Here is a 26,764-nt window from a genome sequence, read left to right as displayed (position 1 = left end):
ACATAAAAATACTTTTAATATAGAAATACGATCAGATTTTATTATTAGAAAATAGTTTTAGTTATTATTATTATTTTTTATCATTAGTTAGGGAAATAGAGACATACTTAAGTACTTATATACAAGGAGCAAGGGTTTTATTCTTTATCTCTTCCATTGTATGCACTTGGATTTATCTTGGATTTATTGTTCTTATTTTATACAAAATTTAAGGTATTTTTATCTCTTTTTAGTTATTAGCATATATTTTCTATGGCTTTCATCATTATTCTTTTTGCTTTTATTGTTAATATGAGTGAGTAGATTCATCCTAGTGCTTAACGAAAGCAGTGTTTGCATCATGAATATGCATTGATTTATTAGTAGATTAATGGGTAAATAGTATCTTGAATTGATATGTTTTATTGTTTAGTCTGTGTAATTGATCAATATCGTGGATTAATTGAATGCAAATAGTAGTAATAAATCGAAAAAAATTACTCACTAGAGGCACACATACGATTAAGAAAATTGAGGATGTGTGCGAGAGCATCATTGGATTTCTGAAAGTATATTACTTCTTGAAAGATAAACTTTTACTTTAACTACTCGACCCAGTAAATTGTTGTATTTCTGTGAATATTTTGGTGTAAGAATGGTGTAACTGCATTGCCCTAGACTTTAGTTAACTGATTTTAAACACATCTTATTTGCACTATTTAGTTAGTTAAAACTACTCAACAGTCGTTCTTTCTCTAGAAACAATTTATAATAGTTAGATTAAAATCCTCGAAACAGTCTCCTTGTGAATACGACCCATACTTTCCTGTATCCTCTAACAACAAACACTGGGCACTTGCGATATTATAAAATTAACACATCAATAGCTTGTTCCCTTTTATGCGTACCTTGTTTCGTTTCAATATTTTGTTTCTATTAATGTATGTATATTGATAATACCTTTGTTTTATTAAAACTCATGCGTTGATAATACTTTTGTTTATCCCTTGATCACATTTGAACTTACGTTCCTTCATAATACCTTTACTTCTATACTTGAATCCCCAAAATGAAAATAAGAATGATTTTCGACTTGAAGAAGTCTGAATGATTTCAAAGGTTGGTAAATGCTTAAAAATGAAAAGTGTTTTAAATGCAAATGATTTTCCAATATTAATGTTTTCATTGAAATCCTAAAGATTTGAGGCGTAAATGGCCGTGTAACAACGATCCAACCAAGTATATGGATCTCGGAGATGGACCGGTAATTAAAAGGCCGATATAGTACCTCAGGTACCTTTATGACCGGAATGGAGGTCACTACAGACTGATCAACCGTATTATATATAAATGATAAACATTCCAATTGAACTTTAAAATTTTACAGAAAAAAATTTCTTGTGTTTTAAGCCCTATTCATATAAAAAAATATGATTTGATTTTAAAGGTAAATTTGGTTTTAGAATGTTTTAACAGAAAGTTGATCATAATAATTTTCCTGAACCAAGTTAGCCAATCTTTTCAAAGTTATGATCTTCAACCCTCAGTACCCTGAAACAATGATCCAACCCGTTTGTGGGATATTATTGCCAAGTTATTAGTTAATCATTATAATAGTTTTTTTAACAATTATTATAATCGTTACTTGCCGAGCTTATAGTTCACCTTGCTATTGTTTATTTAACTTTGACGAGCAAAAAGAATGTGAGATTTAGGTGCATCGTCCTTAAGAGTGCATGTATATTGGATGAAAGAGTGATTATAGATACAATTAGTCATCTAAGGAATTGTACATTTTATTTTTAAAAAATGTTGTAATAATTTTATAATATTGATGAGTAATTGTATCTTGTTTCATACATTATCATGTGTATATCCTTGTAGCTTTTCGGACTTGTTTACTATTATTTATTTATGCAAGATATTATTATATAAGGTGTCGTGAGTCTTCAATCTAAATCCTTGATTTGAGGGCATCACAAAATAACTCTCATATATATATATATATTTAGGCATTTTTCCAGTCAAACGGTAATTTTTTTAAATACGACTTCACTGTATTTTTCTCCATCTCCTAATGATCGATTTGCATACCATATATGCTATATTTCAACGTGATTTAGATTTTTTTTTAATTTCTAATTTTCATTATAATAATATTTCTAGTGGAATTGAACTATATATATCTATGCTATATTATAATAGACGAAACATTAAAAATTTGGTAGTCGGTCGGTCGGTACTTGCTGAAATTACTTAATTATCCTTAACCAATTATTCTATATCTAATTGGTCAGTTAGTTGATTGTTCAATTGCAATTCTTATTGATATTGGAGTCAACTTCCTATATCAATTTAAATTCTATTTCATATCCAACTCTATATTATTATTAGTTGATATTAAGGTCAATTTCTTCTACCAATTTTAAATTATAATTCATATTTAGTTATATATTATTCTAATTGATATTTCGAACTAAAATAAATTTAAGCAAACTAAATATAATTAGTTGAATTTAGTTAATATAATGTGTATCGGCTTAAGAAAAAATATTAAATATTACTGATCCGTCTAAAAAATTATACTATTGAACTAAGATAACAAAATAATACATATTAACATCCAAGAAAATTAAAATATAATCCAACCAACTAAAATAAAATCATATATATTAATTAATTGGGCTAAAACAAAATTATCTTATTGATCCGGACATAAAAAATTAAAATTAGACTCAATTTAATTAGTTGAATTTGGTTGTAGTAATGGGTTTCGGGCTAAAATAAAATAAAGTAAACCACTAATACGGGATAAATTAAATTAATATCATATTAAGCATAATTCGTATCCTATTAATATGAACCAAAAATTAACTTTTAACTAAACATAATTATTATTATTATTATTAAAACACACATAAAATTATCAATAAATTATATTATTCATCAGGACTATTGTCCTTTTCAAATAGCTCTTATAGTTTATCGATTAAGTAATAAACTCTCTAAAATAATATTTTGATTAAAGTTCCAACATAATAGAAATATTGTAATTTTATTCTCAAAAAACTATAAAATTGCTACAATATTTTTAAAAATCTATGAACATATATGTGTATTAATATAATTATCATGAAATCATATAATTTAAAAGGGTAAAAGTAAAAAAATTTAATGAACAAATTTAAAAAATTCAATTCAAAATATTTTATTTAAAAAATTATATAATATTAAAAAAAATTGTGCATCTGTTCGGGTTTTAAGCTAATATATATATATATATATATGTAATAGAAAAATAAATTTAATCATCATGTCCATTCAAAATATACGTTGAATGGACATTCATGACTTGTGTATTCTACATTGTATCTTGCAAATGTGTTTACTGTATTTTTTAATTTTTTGCTAAGTTATACTCATATGAATTATGCGTGGATAGATCCTACAAGCATCCCAAAAATGCATATACTAGTTATGCATACAAGAAGAAGATTTAACTAAATTTTCCACCCCTAATTTTTATTCAAAAATAAAATTGTATGACTATTATACAAAATACAGTTCACTGCCTTAACTTTTAAAATCAAATAAAATATGCAGCATTTGGACAATTTTATGTTGAAAATGTTTTCATTTGAAGAGGAAAAATTGGAATTGTGGTGCATGTTGTATTCAATATTGAAAGTGAAGGGTAGTCAACTGATTTTTGTTAAGTAATTATACAGGTTTGTTTTTACATGAAAGATAAGAGATGCAAAATGTAATTATCTCTAATAAGAACATGCATCTTTAATGTAATACCCCTTACTGAGTGTAATTATGTGCTTCGTGTATAAATATATGTTTTCTTATTCCATTTTAGTGTATTTTCATTTTTTTTGAATTAAAAAATAATAATTTAAAGTATCGTCATCATTACATACAAATCATGAGAGAAAATCCTCTTTGTCTGGTACAAATTTTGTACTAGGGTTATTGTTATAATTAAAATTTGGCAAAAGTTCCACACGGTTGATTCCGAGCTGCTTATGAACCAACAACGGATCCACGATGATTCATTGCTGAAGTCCACGAGGAAGCCACATGGACTTCCGCAATAATTCATTGCGGAAGCCACGTGTACTTCCACAATGATTCATTGCGAAAGTTATTTCCTTCTTTAATTATTTTAAAATAAAATAAATTTATCATCCTTATATTATATTTAAATTTTGTTGTCAATATTAAATAATTCAACTATAATAAAATTAAGTATTTTATAAATTAAGTAAAAATATGTATCCCTGAATAATAAAATTATAATTCAAATATAATAATACTCATTTCATATCTATTACTATTAGATTATTTCGAGAAACGTTTATCCAAGAAAGTTTTTGATTCGTAAACTCACGAGACCATGCGTTTATGAATCAAAAATCATTACGTGTACACGTTTCTCAAAATAATGTATAGTAGTAATAATTAAATGAGTAATATTAATAAAAATTATTAACATTGTATTATTTAATGAAATATATTTTTACTAAATTTATAAAATACTTTTCGAAAGATATAAATGTGAACATAAGAAGCCCACTTTATAAATATTTAATTTATTATATTTGAATATATATATATATATATATATTCATATTTATATTTCAAATTTAAATGTACAAAATTTTTATTTCGAAAAAAATGATAGAATTTACACTCAAAATACATCATTCGTGGTTATGATGTGTTAAAATATTTTGATACATAATTGTATATTATTTCCTTCTAACCGGACTTTATATCATAAATAAATTATTCTAAAATTAATATTATATTTGTTAAATTTTTTATTTTTTTAGTGTACTTAATTTACCAAAATAGAAGGTCAAATCAACAATATTTATGTTCAAAAATATTTTAAAAATGATATCAAAAATTTATATAAAATCAACAAGGAGTATCAAATTTATAATGAATTTTAAAAATTTTTATTATTTTTTCTGGGACACAAAAAAAAACTTATTTAGAAAAAAAGAAAAAAAAATTCTGCAAATTCACCTACCTCCTGCCGAAGGAGTATTAAATACATTCTTACCAACCTCCTTTTTCGAATTTTCAAATATAAATTACTTAAAAAATTTATAAAAAATTGAAAATAAAATAAAAATTTTCAAAAAAAATACACTGCTTATTATAATATAAATTTTTAAAAATATTTTTAAAAAATTTGAAAATTTAAATAAAATACAAGGATGATATATTTATTTTATTTTAAAATAATTAAAGAAGGAAATAGCTTCCACAATGACTCATTGCGGAAATACATGTGGCTTCCTACATTTTTTCTGAAATTTTTTACAAGAATTTTTTTTATTGTTCCTTTTTTTATCACTTGATTCGAATTTTCAAATTTAATTACTTTACAATCATAAAAAAATGAAAATAATATAAATTTACTTGTGAAAGGAGAAGAATAAGAAATTTCGTCTGTCTTAATCGCTTGATCGCTTGAAATTGTGTCGGTTATATCTATTTTTGAGTTTTAATCGAATAAAAACTTGTGAAATGATTCATTACCGAAGGACCTTCCGCACTGCCCCAACCAACCATGGTTGGGGAAGAGGACCCTTAAAATTTATACAAAAAAACTGTCAACTGTCAATTAGTTATCACCTTCCCCTAACACTGGCAGGGGACGGAACACCCCTTTCACTGTTAAAATCGTCATCAAATTCACTTGTTTACACACACAGAGCATTGTTATTGAAACTTACTTCAGAGCTGGCATTGCTGCTTGTTGCAAGAGGGGAGTCTGAAACACTAGCTGTCCTGCTTCTCGGTGCAGGCCCTGATCTTACACTATACATGGAGGAAGCAGGTATATTTGTCATCAATGGTCTTAGATTTCCAGGAATATTCCGCCTTATATCCTGCTCCACGAAGGATCAATACATAAATTATTAGCAACTGCACCAGGTTAATTTGCGATAGGTTGTTAAATTAAAGCAAATGATTGCAGTATAAGAAATAATTTTATTTTTTTAGAATTAGATCTAGAAAGCAGGGCAGATAAGAAATGTACCATATGGCTTATAGCCATGTCCATCGACTTCTTAGAAAAATTTCTTCCAAATCCTGAGCCGTCTGGAGACGAAGATTTGCCAGATAAGTTACTACAAGGTGAATGTCATCCTGCTTTGGTGGCACAAGTTTACGCATATTTATAACCCTCTCAACCATCTTGGTTCCGTACATGACAGGACTCACGTTGTCATTAACTTTAGCATATGCACGATTTAAAGCAGGACCAGAGCTTCCAGTGTTATAATTCATTCCATTTGGAGGGCGTCCTCTAGATGGTGAACATGATTGACGTCTAATCCTTCCATTAGGAGCAGGATCAATTAAAGTTGATCGAACACTAGGCTCACCAGGTCTGCCCCTGGTAGCTGAAGTAGGCCGGTCAGAAAGTGAAGTACCTAAATTAGGTGGCACTTCATTAGAGAAACCTGGCATCTCCACTGGGTTCCACGGTTTTGGTCTCACTGTAGAGGAGCTAGGTCGCGGAGGTGCTGAATTTCTTGTCACATTAGGAGCTGCTTTCACAACTGAAGGAGATTTTACTGAGGGAGCAGATGCATTTGATGACGCTGACAGAGTATTTGGTCTACGAGTTGGTGTTGCTGCCCTGGATGTAGGCTTTGTTGCAGGTGCAGAAGGTCTAGTTGGTGTTGAGGATCTTGCACTAGACCTCGATGTAGGAGTAGAGGATCTTGCAGTAGACCTTGCTGTAGGTGTAGAGGATCTTGCAGTAGCTGTGGGTGTGGAGGATCTTGCAGTAGCTGCAGGTGCTGAGGATCTTACCGCTGTAGGTGTAGAGGATTTTGCAGTAGACCTTAATGTGGGTGTTGAAGATCTTGCGGGGACTGTGGGCTTAGTTGAAGGCAAGGTGGAACGAGAAGGTGTTGAAGACCTCATAGGTCTAGAGGTCATGGTGACAGATGGTTTGGATGCGATAATGGATGAGGGTTTAGAGGCTGAAGCCGGTGTAGGTTTGAGGCCGAGGTCAAAGTAGGCCGTCCAGTTGGTGTAGCAGGTCTTGATCCTGGGCCGCTTGAAGAAGAGGGCCTTCTGACTCCTGCACTAGATGACAGGTGGCTCCTTGTAGCATGCTCCAGCTCAGAATTTGCTAGCTAGAACCAGAGTAAACAATAAACATAACAGGAAGAGATTATGAGTGTATTTCAGCATATGCAGACTTAAATATTTTTCGGCAGTAAAAATCTACACAACTGTATATTAGTATTTTGATAGCAATGTCCCTCACTCTTCATAACATGCTCTAGATTAAGATTACAAATAAAGAATCAAGCATCATGTTAGTGCTCAAATAATAATTTTGATTGCAATGTCCCGCTCCATTCCGTTCCGGGGCGACGGGAAAAATGAAGCGGGGAAATGGGGCGGTTTTGAGGCAAAATAAATTTATGTGGCACTGGTATGGGAATGACGATCACCGAGAACCTTATACAATGTGCAAATTATACATTGGATTTAATTTATCTTATATGTGTGTATATATACACACATATCACATCAAATAAAAACTATCTTTGTATACAAAATTAACAAACTTTTGTTCAAACATGTTGACCATTAGTTCTATAAGGTGTTGTGTTGTAATAAAATAAAAACATATCATCGCGATATTTAAAAAATACTTAATTTAGTTTTTTTTAATGCATGTTCATAAACTGAGATAGAACGACGACTATAATTGTAATGAATAATAAAACAAAAAACTTTATGACCCTAACAATGTGAAAAACAAAACAAGTCATATTAAACTTTGTTTTTTGATTGAATCAACAAAAGAAATTAAAAAAATTGAACAAAAATCCCATTGAACTTTCATCAGCCATCATTCTTTAAGTAGCAGTAGGTGTCCGATTTTACTTGTGTTATGGTGCACAACTACCTAGATAACGGAAGAGACACCTCATTAACTTTATAAAAACAAAAACCTGAAATGATTAAAAACAATGAGTGATGAAACCCATCCAACAACCCAAAAAAATAATAATGTATTTGCTTTTAGAAACAATTCAAGCATGTCCCGATTCATCTGATATTTCCCGCATATATGCACATATTTCATAAAAACTACTACAAACATGCACAACTAATAAATTCACAACATTATATTCAATAATTCACATATACAAAATTTTAATCAAATGATTACTCTTTAACAATGTATTCCAATTTCTATTCCCACAATCTTAAATCATCGTAACATTGCCCAAAATTACAAATGGGATCATCCAGTGAAAACAAAGCTTGATAACGTTAGATTTTTTTAGGAAAGTACGTAGACTGTAGACTAGTTATAACTACCACACTACACCAACTATGGGGTCTTATAACTTACTATGGGGTCTTGTAACTTAATTTGACATGCTAAGACTCTAGAGATTTTGAAAATTTGTGTCTTGATCGATCACTTGCCAATAAAATAATTTTGATAAACAAACACAAATTTACGAACACATTGTATAACAATACGAATCGTATTGACTTATTTCTGAAAGTATGCATTTTTGTAGAATTAATCTCAATTTAATTTTTTCCAGATTTAAGACCCACTGACTTTTTCCACCAATCAATTTTGTGTTTCTTGTGACAAATTTATACATAAAACACATAAAAATACGTACATGTTAAAACGCATAAACATCATTTCCGGTCCTCAACCCTCCTCCCACTCCACCCCTAGCCCATTCACACGTACCAAACCCGCATCCTCCCTATTTTCATTTGAATTGCATCTCTCTTCAAAAAAAATCTCCTAATTTTCTATTCCGCCAACTTTCAATTCCACACTTTTCCGTTATCCTCATTATAAATGGAACCCAACCACAATTTTTAGAATTGAAGTGTACTATAGATTCTGATTTCCCAATAATATAATAGGTAGTTATAGGTTTTTAAAGACGACGCTCAGTTGGTGCTGTTTCGGAGGTACTAAGCGTTATGATTCAGCGCATCGCCAATTATACTTTAAGTTGGACTATATATCAATTTGATACATATGGATATTTTGTATATCAATTTGATACGTTACTTAACAAGTGTAATAAGTTGGTGGTTGGGGCCAAGTGAACTGAGTTCAGATAATCAAGACCACCTGTTTTCAGTTGAGTCAAAAAGGACCACTATCCCAAAAGTTATTAGTATTTATTTAGCTTACCTGTTTTTGTAAACATTATTGCACATTTCAAACAAAATAATAAAATGGTACCTTATCATTGTTGGAATTTCATATGTTACACGAATAAGTCCTTTTTAACTCGGCCCTCCTTTTTAACTCCAATTCCCACTCCAGAAACCTTTTAGCTAATTCCTCTACATCCCTGCACAAATCAAGGACAAAAAAGAATCCTAAATAAAAAGGAAATAAGGTAAAAGGTACATTTGTAGAGAGCAAAACAGTAACACTAACATGCTTTTCAGAACATGCAGTATTCTAAACCATGACTCTCACAAAAACAATTCTGTAGAAATAAGCTTGTTTCCCTTGTATGCATGAATCAGTGCGATGCGCGTAAGATTTATACAATCAAAACAAAACATAAAAAAGGAAGCGAGCAATAAAGAACTGCAGCTGTCTGAAGGCTAAACAAAAGTTTACTGCGCAATGCGCATAAATTTCACACATATAGTAAGGACAACTTTATGGGTGTGCAACTGCGCATATTTGAAGGTAACTCAATAAACATAATACTATATACATATAATACAAAATCTATGTTTCTCCCTTTTGGAAGTCGGAGAATACATGATGAACAAAAAGACAATGACATTTGTTCACAATTGATGATTTCACCACTACGGGAAGAGAAATTGGCGAAGACAATTTGTGATCAACAAAATTAAATTAAAAGTTAAGGATTGTAGACACGTGGTGCATAAGATGAGGATTTGGCATCAGGATTAACAAAAGCATCTAAAATCGAAGATTAATTCTCGTAGGTTTATCATTTTCGCTAATATTTATTTTTATCACATACTATTTTTATAGTGCACTAAGACAGTGGTCTTCATGGAACCAGCCTCCCTGCTCTTCGGAATAGGGGCATGTTCTGCGTACATATTACCCTCTCCAGACATGCAGGACACGGGACATGAATTGAATCAAAAGGGCCCTTTTAACTACTGGATATGTTTAGTTTGGTATTATACATATTTATGCAGCATATTTCTTGCGTACATGCTAATAGTTTCACATTAGAATCCAACCATGCATGAAATTTATGCTTACAAGCTTTGAATTAAAATTTGTACAAACTTTTTATAGCATTTGTTTTTTATTTATATTTATTATCTTAAACTTACTCACAACCAATTTCTTGTTGACCACATACCATATATACCACACTGGCGAAAAATTTAAATTTACCAAAATTTCAGAAATTATTTACAAATAATCAAGTTCCAAGTATAATCAAATGAATAAAACCGGCTTATCCTAGATGCCACCGAACTAATTATTTGTTAGAACATTGTATAAAACTAAACTCCGGTGGGTAGTACTCGTCTTCACCAAAAAGCAAACATGCAAATAGCAATCAATCCAACACTTCCATGTAATTTTATGTGATACCAAATATAAAGGAATGAAAACTGCCCTTTGAGAAATCACCTAAAATTGGTTGAGACTAAAACCAAGTAAAAATACATAACGAAGGCATAAATTTACAAAGAGAAATCAATCAAAATTATATCATGTTCAGTTGTTTACTTATCTCTATCCGTACCCTACCCCAACCTTTTTTCCTAATAAAGTGGTTTGCCTAATTAATAAAAAAATTATAAATCACATATTATTTTCCAAAAAATTTAACACTGCTATGTATAAACATGCATAAACGCAACATTTTTGTTTCGTTTTTTTATATAAGTTTATCATGATCGTTTCAAGGCAATCCTGTTCAAAGTTCTAGGTAAAAGTAATGACCTTACATGTATGTGTTATTAAGGCAATAGGCAAGACAAGCGACAAGGGTTTTATGATGATTATTATTATTAGGACATAGGGCGCCAACGGTTTTGCATTGATGTACAAAAGAGCAGTGGATGAACCTCCACTGCTCTATCACACATCAATGCCTTTGTCGACCCCATTTATGCTAAAAAATAGTGTAGTGGATTAAAATTGTGTCAATTATTTAACTACAGTCCTTACCTAATAAATACATTAGTTTTGTGACTACATAATTAACATAAACTTTTTTCTTAAAAAAAAATTTACGTTCCAAATTTTTAACATTGCCTATTAATGAAAACAACAATTTTATTTCTTTATTGGGAAGAAATGTAAGAAAACAAACAGAATATAAATATATATGATCTTCCGCTCGTAATGTCCTTACCTACTTTATTTAAGGTCGATTATCAAGACTCGTAATGTCCATACCTATGTTATTTAATGTCGATTATTAAAGGCAAGAGGTGAGACGAAATTGAAATTATCTCTAAATGAATGAAACAAACTGAGACCTCACCTTTCATAAAATATCATAAAAATGTTCAAGACTAAAATCAAGTAACAAGAACCTCTTTGTAAACAAAGGCATTCATGTGCAAAGAGCAGTCAATCCAAATCAGCGTCCCCATTTGGAACAAGTGAACTGTTATCTATCTAATATTTGACATTAACATGACAACAATATGATATTAATAATAGAATATTACAAGACAGTGATGAAAAATAATTGACATGATTTCAAGTTTAAAATAATATTCTACATTTGACTACCAAAGTTTGGGTCACATACTACAAGACAAATTTACCCTAAGAAAATGTAATAAACAAAAAATGTAAAAGTCTATATTTTATTTACCGTACAAATAAAAATATTTTATTGATTTCATTTTTCAGTTTTAGTAATAATGATACAAATTCATATTGTTTAATTTTTGCTTATATATAATAATTATGTATTTATCAATTATCATCACAATTTCTACAACAATCGGACGAAATTCAAAAGGCCGTGATTAGTAAATGGCCTCAGCATCACCTAGTCGAGGAAATGTTCGGCAAATGAATCTCCATATCAAAATCTTTTTTGGTAAACTCTTTTATCTTTTACTTCCAAGAAAATATTATTTTATACCTTATCGTCTTTGTAAAATGTAAATTTGTCGAACATCCACAGGAAAAAAATAATGTTATATTGTTATTCCCTAAAAAATTTATTGTTTCTCGTTGCTTTGACGTCAGGTCTAGATATTGAAGTTAATACACACACACATATCATACAGTTCCCTCAAATGAATGAGTTATATCTAACACACTCATAAACTTAAAAGTACCGGTATCCCTGTCAATTTTCTGTACTGAGATAATTGTCTTACAACTCCCAAGAGAAGTTTTAAAAGTATGGTGATCCAAAAATATTGTAAATGATAAAATTAACAGGCTAACCTATCAATTTCTTTCATCTTTGCAGGATCCAGATCATTATCATCATAATCTCCCTCTACATTGAAGCTCTCATCTTGAGTGCCCAATATCTTTAATGCATCATCAGCAAAACCACTACGATTTGCAGAACCGGATTCATTCATGTCCTAAAATGTTAACATACATCTTCTTAGGTACTTCAAATTATGCATGAAATTTTGCAGTAACAAACAACACAATACACTACCGGGAAGAAGTGTCGGAAATAACCAACAATAAAACAATGGACTTCATGTGCCTGACCTGCTCACGGTTCTCGGAAACTTCCTTTAAAGCAGGGGCCTCGGTTGAAGCAAAAGCACTACCGGAAAGAGTTTTCTTTTTCTCCTTCCCTTTGATACGGTTCTTTTTCTTCTTCTTTGAGGTTTGACCCCCTTTGGTATCTGCATATATGATGGACCTAATTAATATTGATGTTTTGCATTATGAAAAATAAAATCTCCTTGTCTTCATTAAACTACACTATGAAACTGTAGGGTTTGAAGCAAGGGAAAACTATCAGCTAAGTGCCTAAAGAATCATTGGAAAGATGCCATGTGCTAACCACGCCACAAAAACCTTAAAAAAGATCACTTTGTACTACAAAAGAAAAAAAATAATTGTATAATTTGTGTATCATTTGGAGATGAGCAAATCACTATGAGTAGGTGTGGAGAATTTTCACAATCTTCGTTACTTAAAACAGACTAGATACCGAAGCTGCACTAAACTTATCAAAAGAGTATATTAAACACACTTTAACGTATAACGATACGACTAATATATGAAAACATGGCTGCTTAGTCATGCTAGTAGTAGTATGTTTCTTTTTGATTTGATCGGATGCATGTCTCACCGTCTAAATAATTTTATTGGCAAACATGGTTTTCTCTTTAAAATTGTTGGGATTCACCTAACATCTTTCATTTTCTACGTAAAATTGCAAGCCATTCTTTTTGTGTTTTGATATGGCATCATGAAAAGAAAAACAGGCTACCAACAACACATAAAGGACTACTAGTCCTCTCAAAAGAAAAAGGACCAGAAATGTATCTAATTTAAAATATGCGAACAATTCTAATTGCAGATATATTTAATCCAGTACAGGACACACATAAAAAATTGGAGCAAAAAGATGGCAATACCTCCATCTCCGTTGATAAAAGAAAGGAGGTCATCAATTGAACGATCTTCACGCTTCTGAACCTCCAGTTCTGCCTCCGCTTTCTATATAAGGAAGAACATCAACCAATAACAATGCAAATGATACAAAAAATAAATCTTAGAATAGTACCAGTGATGGTCATCACATTGAAGATGATAGTAATTTTACCTTTAAGTTCACTACCTCGTTGAGCTTTTTCTTCTGTTTTTCCAACAGTTTATGTGAAAGCCTAGTACGTATATCGACCTTTGGATTTTTCTGACGCTCTAGCTCATCTCCCTGCATCAATTGAAAAAGTTTATATAACAAAATGTAAGGAACATGTCAGTGGTTAACATGCAGTGAACTTGGTGGCTGCAAGAAAAAAAACCTTTACACGCAGCTCGAAAGAATTAGATTCTTGCTCTACTTCCGGGACATTTTTCTGAGTGTTTTGAACAAGAATATCGCGGATCATTTCAAATAGCCCTTGAAGTTGTAAACATTTTGCTGCACGAAGCAACATCCAAAGAGTGTCTTGATCCTTTTTAAGAAATTCATCAAAAGAGAACTGGCACTGTTCAAAGAAAAAGCAGATATTAATTCAAAATTTATAATATCATTTGTAAAATTATTCTACAGAGGTACTGCTGTCACAAATCTTATAACATTAACCTCAGTCGGCTGGCTATATTAAAATAAAATTGATTAGCTGATTATCAGTCACGGTTATAATTAAGACAACAAGCAAACATGAAGCTTAGACTCCATCTGTCAACTTTGTAGAGATTGAATTTTTCACAGACCCATATGCCATAGTCATTTGTTTCTATATCAAAACGAGTAAACGGGTTACGCTTGGATGCAATATTTACTCCACGTATCTATCATAATTATGCATTGGTGTGCACAAAATAGAAAAGTTTCCTCATAATAACTTTTACAAATAATCCCTTTATATAAAATTGAGTGTCAGGAAGCACATACTAACAACAATAATTAAGAAAACACGAATCAAACCTCGCAAGAATCACCAGGTACTCGAGAAAGTTGAAAATATCCAAATATCATTTCAACTGCCTCTTTTTCAACAACTGGAGATAGACAAACTGGGTGGCTCCTAGAAAACCCAAATCCGCATTCTAATGCATCGCAAATATAGGGGCACTGCCTGCCAAGCTTAATATCTACTTCTAGATAGTCATAAGTAGCGGTTCGAAGATATATAGGCTCTGCCATCTGAAAATAGAAAACCATCCGAAATAATCGTCATTCAAAGATACAACATAATTATACAAGCACAACAAAGTATACTACATGGGCAAGAAAAACTTAACTAATAATGCGGCTAGAGAAACAATACAATTATGCAAGAAGAGTAGTGCATAACAGTATACGAGCACGGAACAACACGAACACGATATACAATGTCTAATACCACACTAGTAGCTAAAATGTAAGACATAAACAAGATAATAAAACTTATAAAGTATAGGAAAACATACAATTATACGAGTAAAGTAATGCATGACATTACACATGATTATTAATGTTTAATACCACACAAGTAGCTCAAATATAAGACTTAAAACAAAAAAATACAACAGACTAACAGAGTACGGTCATAGTTAACAGATTAGAAGCCCTATTTCCTTCCATTGGGATTATTAACAAGAATGATAATAATCAAAATGTTTATAACAAATAAAAGATAAACAATTATCATAAACTCCTAATAATTAATTCAGTTTTACTTTCCGGTCTATCATCCCAAAATCCCAAACCTTGCAAACCGAGAGATATTGACCCGACCCAGATCGTAAAAACATCGAGTCACGAACTCACGATTGTCTATTTAAACATATCATTTTCTCGGCCCGTTTGTATTGTGACTCGGCCCATTCTAATTTTATTTTTCTCTAATTGGTCAATTTTACACCACCGTTTATTTAGAAATACTTTCAGGCCAATTAAAATATTATATATTGAATAAGTGGACAAGGAAAAACCTTTAGGCAATGCTCGAAAGATTTAAATAAATCTTGTTGTACTTCCGGGATACGTTTCTGAGGGTATCGAACAAGAATGTCGCGGATCATTTCAAACAGCCCTTGAAGTTGTAAAAAGTTTGCAGCACGAAGCAACATCCAAAGAGTGTGTTTATCCTTCTTGAGAAATTCATCAATATAAAACTGGCACTGTTCAAAGAAAAACATATATTAATTCCAATTTAGGATATCCTTTGTAAAATAATTCTACAAAGGTACGGCTGTCACAAATCCTATGACAGAAACTTCAGTCTGCTGGATTTACTAAATTGAAATTGATGTATTGATTATCAGTCATGGTCATGCTTAAGACCCAGCAAGCTAACATGAAGCTTAGAATCATTTGTCAACTTTGTAAAGATTGAGTTTCTCATATACCCACAGGCCATAGTCATTTGCTTCTATAAAAAAATGAGTAAACGTGCAATCCTTTGATGCAATATATTATTCACTCCACGTATCTTTCATAATTACGCATTCATGTGCACAAAACAAAAAAGTCCCCATGTAATAACTTTTACAATTAATCCTTTTAAAGCAAAATGGGTGTCAGGAAGCACAAACTAACTACAAAATTAAGAAAACACGAACCAAACCTCGCAAGAGTGACTAGGTACTCCAGAAAACTGAAAATATCCAAATATCATTTCTACTGCCTCTTTTTCAACACCCGGAGATAGACAAACCGGGTGGCTCCTAGAAAACCCAAACCTGCATTCAAATGCATCGGATATATAGGGGCACTGCAAGCCAAGCTTAATATCTACTTCTAGATAGTCACCGGTAGCAGTTTGAAGATATATAGGCCCTGCGGTCTGAAAATAGAAAATTGTCAGAAATACTCTTCACTGAAAGATACAACATGATTATATAAGCCCAACAAAGTATACTATATAGGTAATAAAAGATTAATTGATAATGCAGCTTGATAAACATTACAATTATGCAAGTAACGCGTGACAGTACAAGAACACGATTATACTACGCAAGTAGCTCAAATATAAGACTTAAAACAAAAACTAAATACAATACAATTATACGACTTAAATAAAAGAAGTTACATAGTATAGGAAACAATACAATTATATAAATAAAGTAAAGCAGGAACAGGTGAGTACACAAACACAGAACTACACGAACACTAGTATGTCTAACCAGTAACAACACGAGTAGCTCAAAATATACGACTTAAAACAAAATAATAGAACTTACAGAGTATGGCAAACAATACAATTAGTATAAAAGTAAAGTGAAGTATGACGACACGAACACGAAACGACAAGAACACGATTGTCAATGTCTAATACCACACAAGTAGCTGAAAACTAGAACTTACAGAGTATGGCAAACAATACAATTAGTATAAAAGTAAAGTGAAGTATGACACGAACACGATTGTCAATGTCTAAGACAAACAAAATAATATAACTTACAGAATATGGCCATAGTTACGAGATTAAAAGCCCTCCTTTCTTCCATTTGAATTATTAGCAAGAATGATAATAATCAAAATGATTAAAACTCCTAATTATTCCTTCAATTGTGCTTTCCATTCTATAATCCCAAAATCCCTAACCCTAGCAACCCGAGAGATATTGACCCGAACCCGTATGGCAAAACATCGAGTCACGAAGGCAGGATCGTGTATTTAGAAATACATTAAATCATTTTAATTGGAATTATTATTTTAAAATTAATATTTTTAATACACCCAATGAAACATTGAATAAGTGGTCAAGAATAAAATCGAAATATTTTACTTGATCCTGATAAAAATCTATTAAAATATTTATAATATAAAAAAACAACATATTATTTTATGTTACCTTATTTGGGGCTAACTTTGTTTCAGTCTCATTTTCGGCCAACTCTGCTACAATTTCTGACATATTTGATTGGGTAGACATGATTGAATCATTTTGTGCAGACTTCATTTCAATTTCTGAAATATTTGACATGGTCAATATATTTGATAACCTGCATAGAGATAAAAATACAAATTACAATGATCAAAGAATTAACTATTCCGACCATATATATATGTTCAAACGACTAGAAGATGTGTAATCAGAAAATTAAATTTAAATAAGTAAAAAGTAAGGGATTGTAACCTTGTATTATTTGTTTGAAAGCTGTTTGAGTTAGAACTTGTAATAGTTTCTCAATAGTTGCTCAAGAACACTTTGAACTAGAACGCGAGAACAATTGTATAAGAAGAATCGGGTTTTAAACAACTAAGTTTTGGAGAGCAATTGAAATAATGAAGAGGACAATAAGAATGAAATGAAATATATAGAATTTTTTTATATGATATCTAAAAGATGTAATGTAGATATCAAAATATAATAAGATTCTATGACATTTTTAGAAATTAAGCGGATATAGATATGAAATAATATGCATAGATATTATTTTTATTATGATATCTAAAAGATGCAGTGTAGATATGTAATATAATAAATAACACTACACAGGATTCAAAGACATTTTTGAAAACCTGATGAATATCAACATTTACTCATTTTTTTGAAATATATAAAAATATTCTCTCAAGATTTGATATCTCAAACAGAATAGTATCAAGATAAAAATACGAAAGAAAATGATTCCAAATGCATTTTTAGAAATTATATGGGCATCTAATTTAAAATTTCATTATTTTATATCTCATTTAAATAATTTATTGTTTAAATTTACACTGGGTACTTAAAAAGTAATAACATTAACAATTTTATAAAGAAATATTTAGATGGGATTCAAAAATCCTATAAAGTTAGTTTTAAGATATTGATTAACAAGGATTTGGTCGACTGGATTTGAGTCAATTATTCAACCCAACCCAACTAATTCTGCTTATAAAAAAGAAACTCATTTACCAAAAAATATATATACAACCCAACTTTACCCTCCATCTTTTGGGTTAGATTGGATCGGATCGGGTAAATCGGGTTAAACATTTGACTACAAATGTGCCATTATCTCACGAACTTTGGAACGAAGGAAAAAAATCATTAGTTTCTGGTCAAAAAAGAAGTTATGCATTTTTCATTATATTTAAAAGAATATATATTGATCAATTTAATATTGTAACACCTCTTACATTTTAAAATGATTTTTGTTGGCTAACTAGATAATTTGCTTACGACTGGACTAATCAACATACAAATACAATTAAAATATTATATTTAACCCAGTTATTTATAAAATAGCATCAACAACCAATTTTATAATTTTATCTATTGTAATATAAAACACATTAATAAAAAGTAAAAAACATGACCGAAATTTTAAATTCTAAGTCCCAAATGTAAAATATAGATATCATTTTATTTAGGTGACAAAAATGCCTACACCGGAGTTGCACAAAAAGCTTATCGGGCTGGGCTTTATTCAGACTTTAAAAAACTTGGCTTTTTTTTTAAAACGGGTCGGGCCGGGCTTTTTTAAAAATCGGGTCGGGCCGGGCCGGGCATCCTAAGAAATATAAGGCCCGTTTTAGGCCCGCAGGCCGGACCAGATCAGGCCGAACCGGACTTTATCCGGGCTTTTTAATTATATAATAAAAATATATTTTAATATTTTATAACTCGAATTATGAGTAGTTTAAATACCATAGAAAATAATATTTTGATATATAAGATAGAGTAGTTTAGACACCGAAATAAATAAATATTTTAATATAATATATAAATAATCATATATACCTTAATTGCTTCTAATATTATAATATATTATTTTAAGAATCATAAAAAGTATTGTATATTTTTAAATTTTATATAAAAAAATTAGTTTTTTAATCGGGCTTTTCAAAAAGACCGGGCTTTTTTCGATTCGGACTTTTATCCGAGCTTTTTTACCCGGGATTTTATTCGGACTTTTTTCGATCCGGACTTTTATCTGAGCTTTTTCATATTCGGGCTTTTCGGGCTTCGGGCCGGGCCGAACTGGGACGGGTTTTTTCCGGATCGGGCTTTTCGGACTTTTTCCCGGATCAGATTTCGGGTTTCAGATCTTTTGAACATCTCTAGCCTACACACATTAAGTGCATGATTGGAAACATATATTGAAATGTAGAGAGGTGGGAAAATAATTATCAGATCCATGTTCAATTCCCACAATTTTGATTTATGATTTCTTAAAATTTATATATTAATTTTAATTATATTCAGGTGATAAAAATGCACACATATTAATCTTATATCTATATAAAGTAAAATCTCGGATGGCTGACGTGGCGTTGCCAGAACGGGTTAAATATATTTTTTTAAGCTTTTACACTCTATCATCCATTTGTTAGTTTTCCTCCATCGCCTATTTGTAATTGCACGACAATTATTACAGAGGAAATCAGCAGTCGGACAGTTACTGCAAAGAAGAAACACAATAGTCATCATCATCATTATCAAGCGAAACACATATAAATCAACATTTTAATTGAACAACCTATTTATAATATAATGGGCTATGAACGGTGTGGGCTGAAAGAAGAAAAAACTAACGATATTTCATCTCTTATAGTAAGTATTCCCGTTCATTTAGGTTTATTTTCGGCCATTTTTTATTTAAAGTTAAGTATGTCTAACTGAAGTACAATGATTCCAGATTATTCCTTTGTTGTTAAAGATTCATTTAATTTGGGGGAGGTTGATTCATGTGATAAGGAGTGAAGAATTATGTGCAATTTACGGTGGATTAAAATAATTTGGGGGAGGTTGTTAAATAATAATTTGTGATGTTCACTGTTAGTCGCTAAACACGCGCTAATATTACACGCAAGTATACGAGTTCGCAACTAGTATGGGTTCTTTTCTAGTTCGTTCCCACAGAGACTGTATTGGTTAACTAATTAATTCACGCACTTAAATAATAATGTATGGTTATTATTCAATGCTAAGATGATAACAAATTGAGGTTGTTTATAACTAAGAATTAAACTAACAATTATAACTAAGAGAATAAGATTGACTAAATTAATATATATGAAAAACATGGGATTCTAACTTCATTAAATACTTCATTCAATATCCTTATTGTTCTCAACCTTAGCATGCAATGGTGATGACACTAATTAGATAACACAAAACTGATAAACGCCAACTTTCGTTACACGAGTACCATACTACCAGACATCCACAAAAGAGATATAAGCTGAATAGACACCAATTATATTGAGACCATACATGTCTATAGAATTTGACAACATAACGGTTTAAACACAAGTTATCTATCGTGATTACATAGGGCAAGTAAGATGGGTAAAATTACCTACAAATCATGCATAACAATAATGAAAGGATATCTTCGATATATTATTTATTTTGGTATTTGTACGATTAAACATAAAATTTAAGTACACTTAGATCCTCTTCATTAGGACATGATTTTAATTGATCCAGATCAAAGTCAAATAGTCAAACCAACTAAATTATTTTCAAGACTATTTATAAAAGAGATATTCCATTATTCTAAAAACATCAAAATTATATTTTATGAAATATATCTCTAAAACAATTTGATCAAATAAGAAATATCAAGTTATGATATTTTTTAGATCACAGTTGCAACATCAATAAGGCAACAAGCTCGAATAAGGAATATATCAGAAATATTCTTTAGAGATCTCGTGCTAAATCAAAAATGTTTTACATTCGCTCCTAAATATATTTTACATCCTTCAAAAGAGTTTTTATTCAAAGTTTATTAATATTCATGGTTGAAGTATTAATATCCATTTTTACACCCATTATGTGTGTTCGTAAAGTAATTTTCTCCTGTTTCGTAAAATCAGCATTTCTCGGATAAAATTATTCAAAAATACTCAAAAATATTTCACACCTCTCAAATACATTTTATATATTAGGAAATATATTTTAAGTATCTATACAAGTCAAAACTTTGGTCAAAATATCCATCTCTTTCATTCCAAGACCAATAGTATTTTTATTCGGAAGTAAAGGCTGACATAACCGCTTTAAATCTAAATAAATACTTCCACATACTAGAATTACTTGAAATTTTTTATGGATCAATTAAATGGTATTTTATATGCATGGTAAAAATTTCGTAGCATTTCGAGAATTTTTGTCCGGACACGAATTTCGAGGTAGTTGGTCCCACAGTTGACCACGTTTGACCTAGCTACCATTGACCATTATTGACCAAACTTTGAAGGACATCATTTTATAATATTTAGGTAATTATCATATTTTTTATGATATTTATTTAAGAGTTTTTGGGGTGGTCATAATTAATGGTGTTTAATCCTTAATTAAAGTAATTAAAGAATGATTAAAAGAAAAGGAAAATTTATATTTAATATATATATCAGCTGAGATTTGAATGAATACTAGCTTGTGCTTCCTTCCCACTTGCAAAAAAACACAACCTACTTGCCATGTAATCAATCCATGTGATACACTCCATCCACCATCCATTCCTTCTCAAATCTTAACCATTCATTCCACCCGACTTCCTCTATAAATAATCCCCCACCCCAACCCATTTTAACCAAGATAAAGAGCCAAATACTTGCTGGGAATTTTTCAAGAATTTCCTCTCTTCATCTCTTTCAAATTCTATACACACACTTCTTCTCAAAAACCTTCTCTCTCTTAAATATATACACATATACTTAAGATTTTTGATATCCAAGCTTAGCTTCACCCAACCAAGATTGTTCCCACCAAGTGAGCTCATCCACCACCACTTTCCGGCCTCCCGAAGTGCTTCCCAAGTTCGTCCATAGTGCCAAATCCGGCCGAACCTCCGGCGAATTTTTCCGGCGAACTTTTTCGACCGTTTTCCAAAAGTGGTGAATTTTTAGCTTCTTCTTTGGTTTTCTTTATTTTGAGCTTTGTACTTAATTTCTCTACTTCATCTCAAGTTGTAATACAAGATCTCCTATAAACAGGGTTCTCTAAGAAAAGAGAACGAAGATTCGAACTCAGAATTCGAATAAGTACTTGATCTTCAAACTGAAGCTCTAAACGAAGAAGATCTATAGTATACAAGTACTTAAATCTCTAAATAACTCCTCACGAGTGAGATTTCATAAATCTCTAAATAACTCCTCACGAGTGAGATTTCATATTTGGCATCGCGAGTTGGTCAATTACTTGCATTTTATTTATCTCGACCTTGACCAACATATTTCGTGAATATAGTATAATTACGAAAGGTATCGTTTTATAATCTCGCTAACATCTCTAGTGTTCTGAGAGATTATAAATCGATCAATAGTGATCTTCGTAATTTTGTCAAATATAAGAGACGGATTAAATCACACGAGTTGGTCAATTACTCGCACTTCTATTATTTGGATCTTGGCCAACGCATAGTTCGTGTATATAGTCCAATTACGAAAGATATCGTATAATCCCCTTCTAACACCTTAGTGTTTTGTGGGGTTTTTATTCGATATATATATATATATATATAAACTTCATAATCATCCGTCTAAGCTTCAAAGGTGGATTTAATCACACGAGTTGACCAATTACTTTGCATTTCATTTATCTCGATATTGGTCAACGCATAGTTCGTGTATATAGTATCATTACGAAAGGTGTCACTTATAACCCCTTCTAGCATCTTCAGTGTTCCGGGGGATTATAAGTCGATCAATAGTAAACTTCGTAATCATCCACCTAAACTTCAAAAGCACAAATTCAAAGCCAATTACTTGCACCTCTATTATTTGGACCTTGGCTAAGAATCATAGAACCTATAAATTGCTTGAAGTTAAAAGTATACTTTGACCACATAATCATCAAATCATAAGTATACTAAATCCATAAGCCTAAGAGCTTAAAAGGATAGGTACAATTCCGAGATTGTAACCAAAGTATTCTTCGATCCATAAATACATAATCGAAAGAAGAAGAATACAAAAGACGGAGTAATCATAAGTATACTTAACATATATACAAGACGGAGTAATCATAAGTATACTCCGATAAACATAAGTATCCATAAGCCATAGTGCTTATACATATATACAAGACTTCTTATTACTCCGATAAACATATATTTTACAAAGACAGAGTAATCATAAGTATACTTGACATATAAATATATATTCCGAGTTAAGTATATGTATTGAGCTTGAAGATCAAAGAAGTCATAATCCATATTAATTATACATATAAAGGACTTCTTATAATACTCCGATTAACATATAATTCATAGAGACGGAGTAATCAAAAGTATACTTGATATAACATTTTATATCTCAAGTCAAGTATACATATAGAGTATTAATATTCTTATTTGAATATTATACTATCTCTTGGGCTAGTACCGTAACATACTAGTTCAACACATATTTTCTTTATACTTTATGTTTTGTGGATTGTCTTATTAGTTTCGCAGTGAGGTGAGGTGACGTGAGGTGATCTTCGTTCTAAGACCCAAGTCTCATACGCACTAGCGGGGAGTTAGTCATATTTGCACCGTGAAGAAGATGAAAGACCCAAGACCGGATAATAAGATCCGAGACCGGTGAAAGCTAAGGAAGCCAAGTCCACATAAGGGATCTACATCAACTTTGAAGAGATAGCGGGGAGTTATTGTCTAAGATAAGTTGTGTAGGAATTACATTTATTTTGAGGTGGTCACCCTTGTGTTACGCACCAAGATAAATATTTATAAGGGTGTAAAGGCTTCTCCGCCTACTAAAGGAGCAAGTTTATATTAAGGGAAAATCCCGAGTCCGGGAGAGAAGCTCGGGGACTGGAGTAGGGGTGAGCGGATCTATTAGAGGTGGCGCCATCGCGAACAAGGATAAAATCGCCGTGTGGTATTTTCTTTCCTTGCACTTTATTTTCCGCACATATAAACTGCATAACCACTAGGTAAAGTTTTAAAAAAGGGATAAAATTATTTTAAAACGCCATAATAAATTTTAAATTGGTAATTAAGCTATTCGACCCCCCCTTCTAGCTTAACATAGCCCTCATACGGGACCTAACAATTGGTATCAGAGCCAGGGTTTTTAATGTGTTTGTTAAGTGATTTGCAGATTTACAGGCACAACAAAAAGTGGTCCAAATGGCGTATATTAATCCCGTTGGTTGTGGTGAAGGATTGTCAAGCTCACGACCACCTTTATTCGATGGCACCAACTTTGCAACATGGAAAACTAGATTTCGCATTTATGCAAGATCTCAAGGAGTCAAAGTTTGGATGGCTATCGAAGACGGTGTTCGCATACCTACCAAAATTGTCGATGACATCCTCATCGAAAAGAAGGTTAGTGAATACAATCTCGAGGAAGAAGCCACAATGAATATAGCCACCAAGGTAGAAATGGTTCTCACAAGTGCACTTGCAGAAAAAGAATACAAAAGAGTAAATAATAGCAAGTTAGCACAAGAGATGTGGAACAAATTAGTGGTAACCTATGAAGGAACCACTGATATAAAAGATTCTCGGATGGAAACATTGATCCAAGATTATGAGAACTTTAAACTCCAAGAAGGAGAAAATATCATCGATATGGAAACAAGATTTACTCGTATAATTGATGAATTATCTCAACTTGGAAAGAATTATACTCAAAATGAAAAGAATAGAAGAGTGCTTAAATCTCTACCTCCAAGTTGGAAAGTCAAAGTTACTACTATAAAAGAGATGCACAATCTAAATGAGTATAAGATTGATAACCTCTTTGGAAATCTTCGTGCTTACGAAGAAGATAATATTCCGGAAAAGGTTGCTCCAAAAGTGGAGGACAAAAAGAAAAATATGGCACTAAAGGCCATATTAATAGATGAAGATGAAAATGACGAGGAGTTAAACGAGGAACTTCAAAATCTCAATGAGAGTAAAATTGCTCTTCTCACGAAACAACTCCGTCATGTGCTTCAAAGCAAAGCTCAAAGATACGAAAAAGGCTTCCTAAAATCAAATAATCAACAAAGAGTTTTTAACTCTAACGGAAGGCCTAATTACTCCCAAATTTATTCTTCCAACTATAAGAATAATTTTCCGTCAACGAGAAACAACAAAGGCAAAGGCAATCAAAATATGAATACCTATAGTAATGCCAATGTCTCTACTACTCATCCCGTTTACACTCCTCCAAAACCAAAAGATGCATCTCCGGAGGAAACACAATATGTCTATTTTGAGTGTAAACAACCCGGACACTATAAAAGAGAATGTCCTAAACTTTCAAAGGGACGAAGTCTCATGGCTGAAAATGGTTGGGATTTAAGTGAAGATGAAGAAGCTCCGGAAGCTAGTGAAGAAGTGGTGAATCTATGCTTGATGGCTCTCGGAGAAGAAACTACATCTAGGGAAGTCTCCTCTACAAATGAAGAGGTAACATCTAACTACGTCTCAATTAAGTCATTATTGGATGAATCTAATTTATCACTTATGGACATGAATAAGCATGATTTAATTGGACTTATGGTAGAATATAAAAATAAATACAAAGATGTTGATCAAAGGCTTCACTTAGTATGGTCCAAGAAAATGAAAATAGAAGAAATACATCATACTCAAAATAAAGAATATACTCGGATGATGGACTTAAGAGTCCAAGATGAAAAAGAGATTACATCTCTAAAAGATCAAAACCATCTCATCAAGGTTGAAGTAAATAAACTTCAAGAAAATATAATCAACCTTGAAATAGAGAATATATCACTAATCCTCAAAGAGGAAGAGATGGTACGTGAAAAGGTTCAATTGAATGAAAATATATGTGAACTCACGTTGATCTATTGAACCTAAAGATTCAAATGGAATCAAGTGTTCAAAATAAAGAAACATCTTCTAAAGATAATTTTGATAAAGAAAATGAGCTAATAAAGATCAACGAGCTTACAATTGAAGCTCAAAAGTTGAAAGAAGAAAATCATAAGCTCATAGCTCAAGTTAAGGATCAAGAAATAATCCTTAACAACAAGATTGATGCCTTACAAAAAGATAATGAAAGTCTTGAAAATGTTCTTCAAAGATTTATAAAAGGCAATAAGATGTTGGATCAAATGGTGCATACAAAAACCTCATACAATCATGAAGGTTTAGGATATAATAAGAATTCTCCTCCTAAAAATAATATTCGGAGATTTGTATCACCAACTAATACTTCAC

General features: G+C 31.4%; 1 protein-coding gene and 1 pseudogene across 5 annotated transcripts; both read right to left on the bottom strand.

Annotated features, from left to right (window-relative positions):
- Positions 1-5,458: 5,458 nt before the first annotated feature.
- On the bottom strand, positions 5,459-7,618 carry LOC141679353 (uncharacterized; annotated as a pseudogene).
- On the bottom strand, positions 6,324-17,908 carry LOC141678501 (SKP1-like protein 21). Of its 5 annotated transcripts, none has more exons than XM_074484840.1 (12): positions 17,773-17,908; positions 17,488-17,638; positions 16,258-16,476; positions 15,623-15,811; positions 14,634-14,852; positions 14,005-14,190; positions 13,803-13,913; positions 13,615-13,696; positions 12,734-12,873; positions 12,452-12,597; positions 9,263-9,374; positions 6,324-7,154 (listed from the first exon to the last, which is right to left on the bottom strand). In XM_074484840.1, exons 2-11 carry the CDS (start codon positions 17,617-17,619, stop codon positions 9,281-9,283), a joined length of 1,518 nt encoding a protein of 505 aa, XP_074340941.1. In that variant the 5' UTR covers positions 17,620-17,638; positions 17,773-17,908; the 3' UTR covers positions 6,324-7,154; positions 9,263-9,280. The 5 variants fall into 5 exon arrangements, with proteins under 5 accessions (XP_074340941.1, XP_074340942.1, XP_074340943.1 ...); XM_074484841.1 differs by having other exon boundaries at positions 15,623-15,805; XM_074484842.1 differs by lacking the exons at positions 17,488-17,638; positions 17,773-17,908 and adding an exon at positions 17,095-17,285.
- Positions 17,909-26,764: the final 8,856 nt, after the last annotated feature.

The sequence above is a fragment of the Apium graveolens genome, chromosome 8 (assembly GCF_009905375.1).
Source record: "Apium graveolens cultivar Ventura chromosome 8, ASM990537v1, whole genome shotgun sequence".
Taxonomy (NCBI): Eukaryota; Viridiplantae; Streptophyta; class Magnoliopsida; order Apiales; family Apiaceae; genus Apium; species Apium graveolens.
This window is presented reverse-complemented; position numbering and strand designations above follow the sequence as displayed.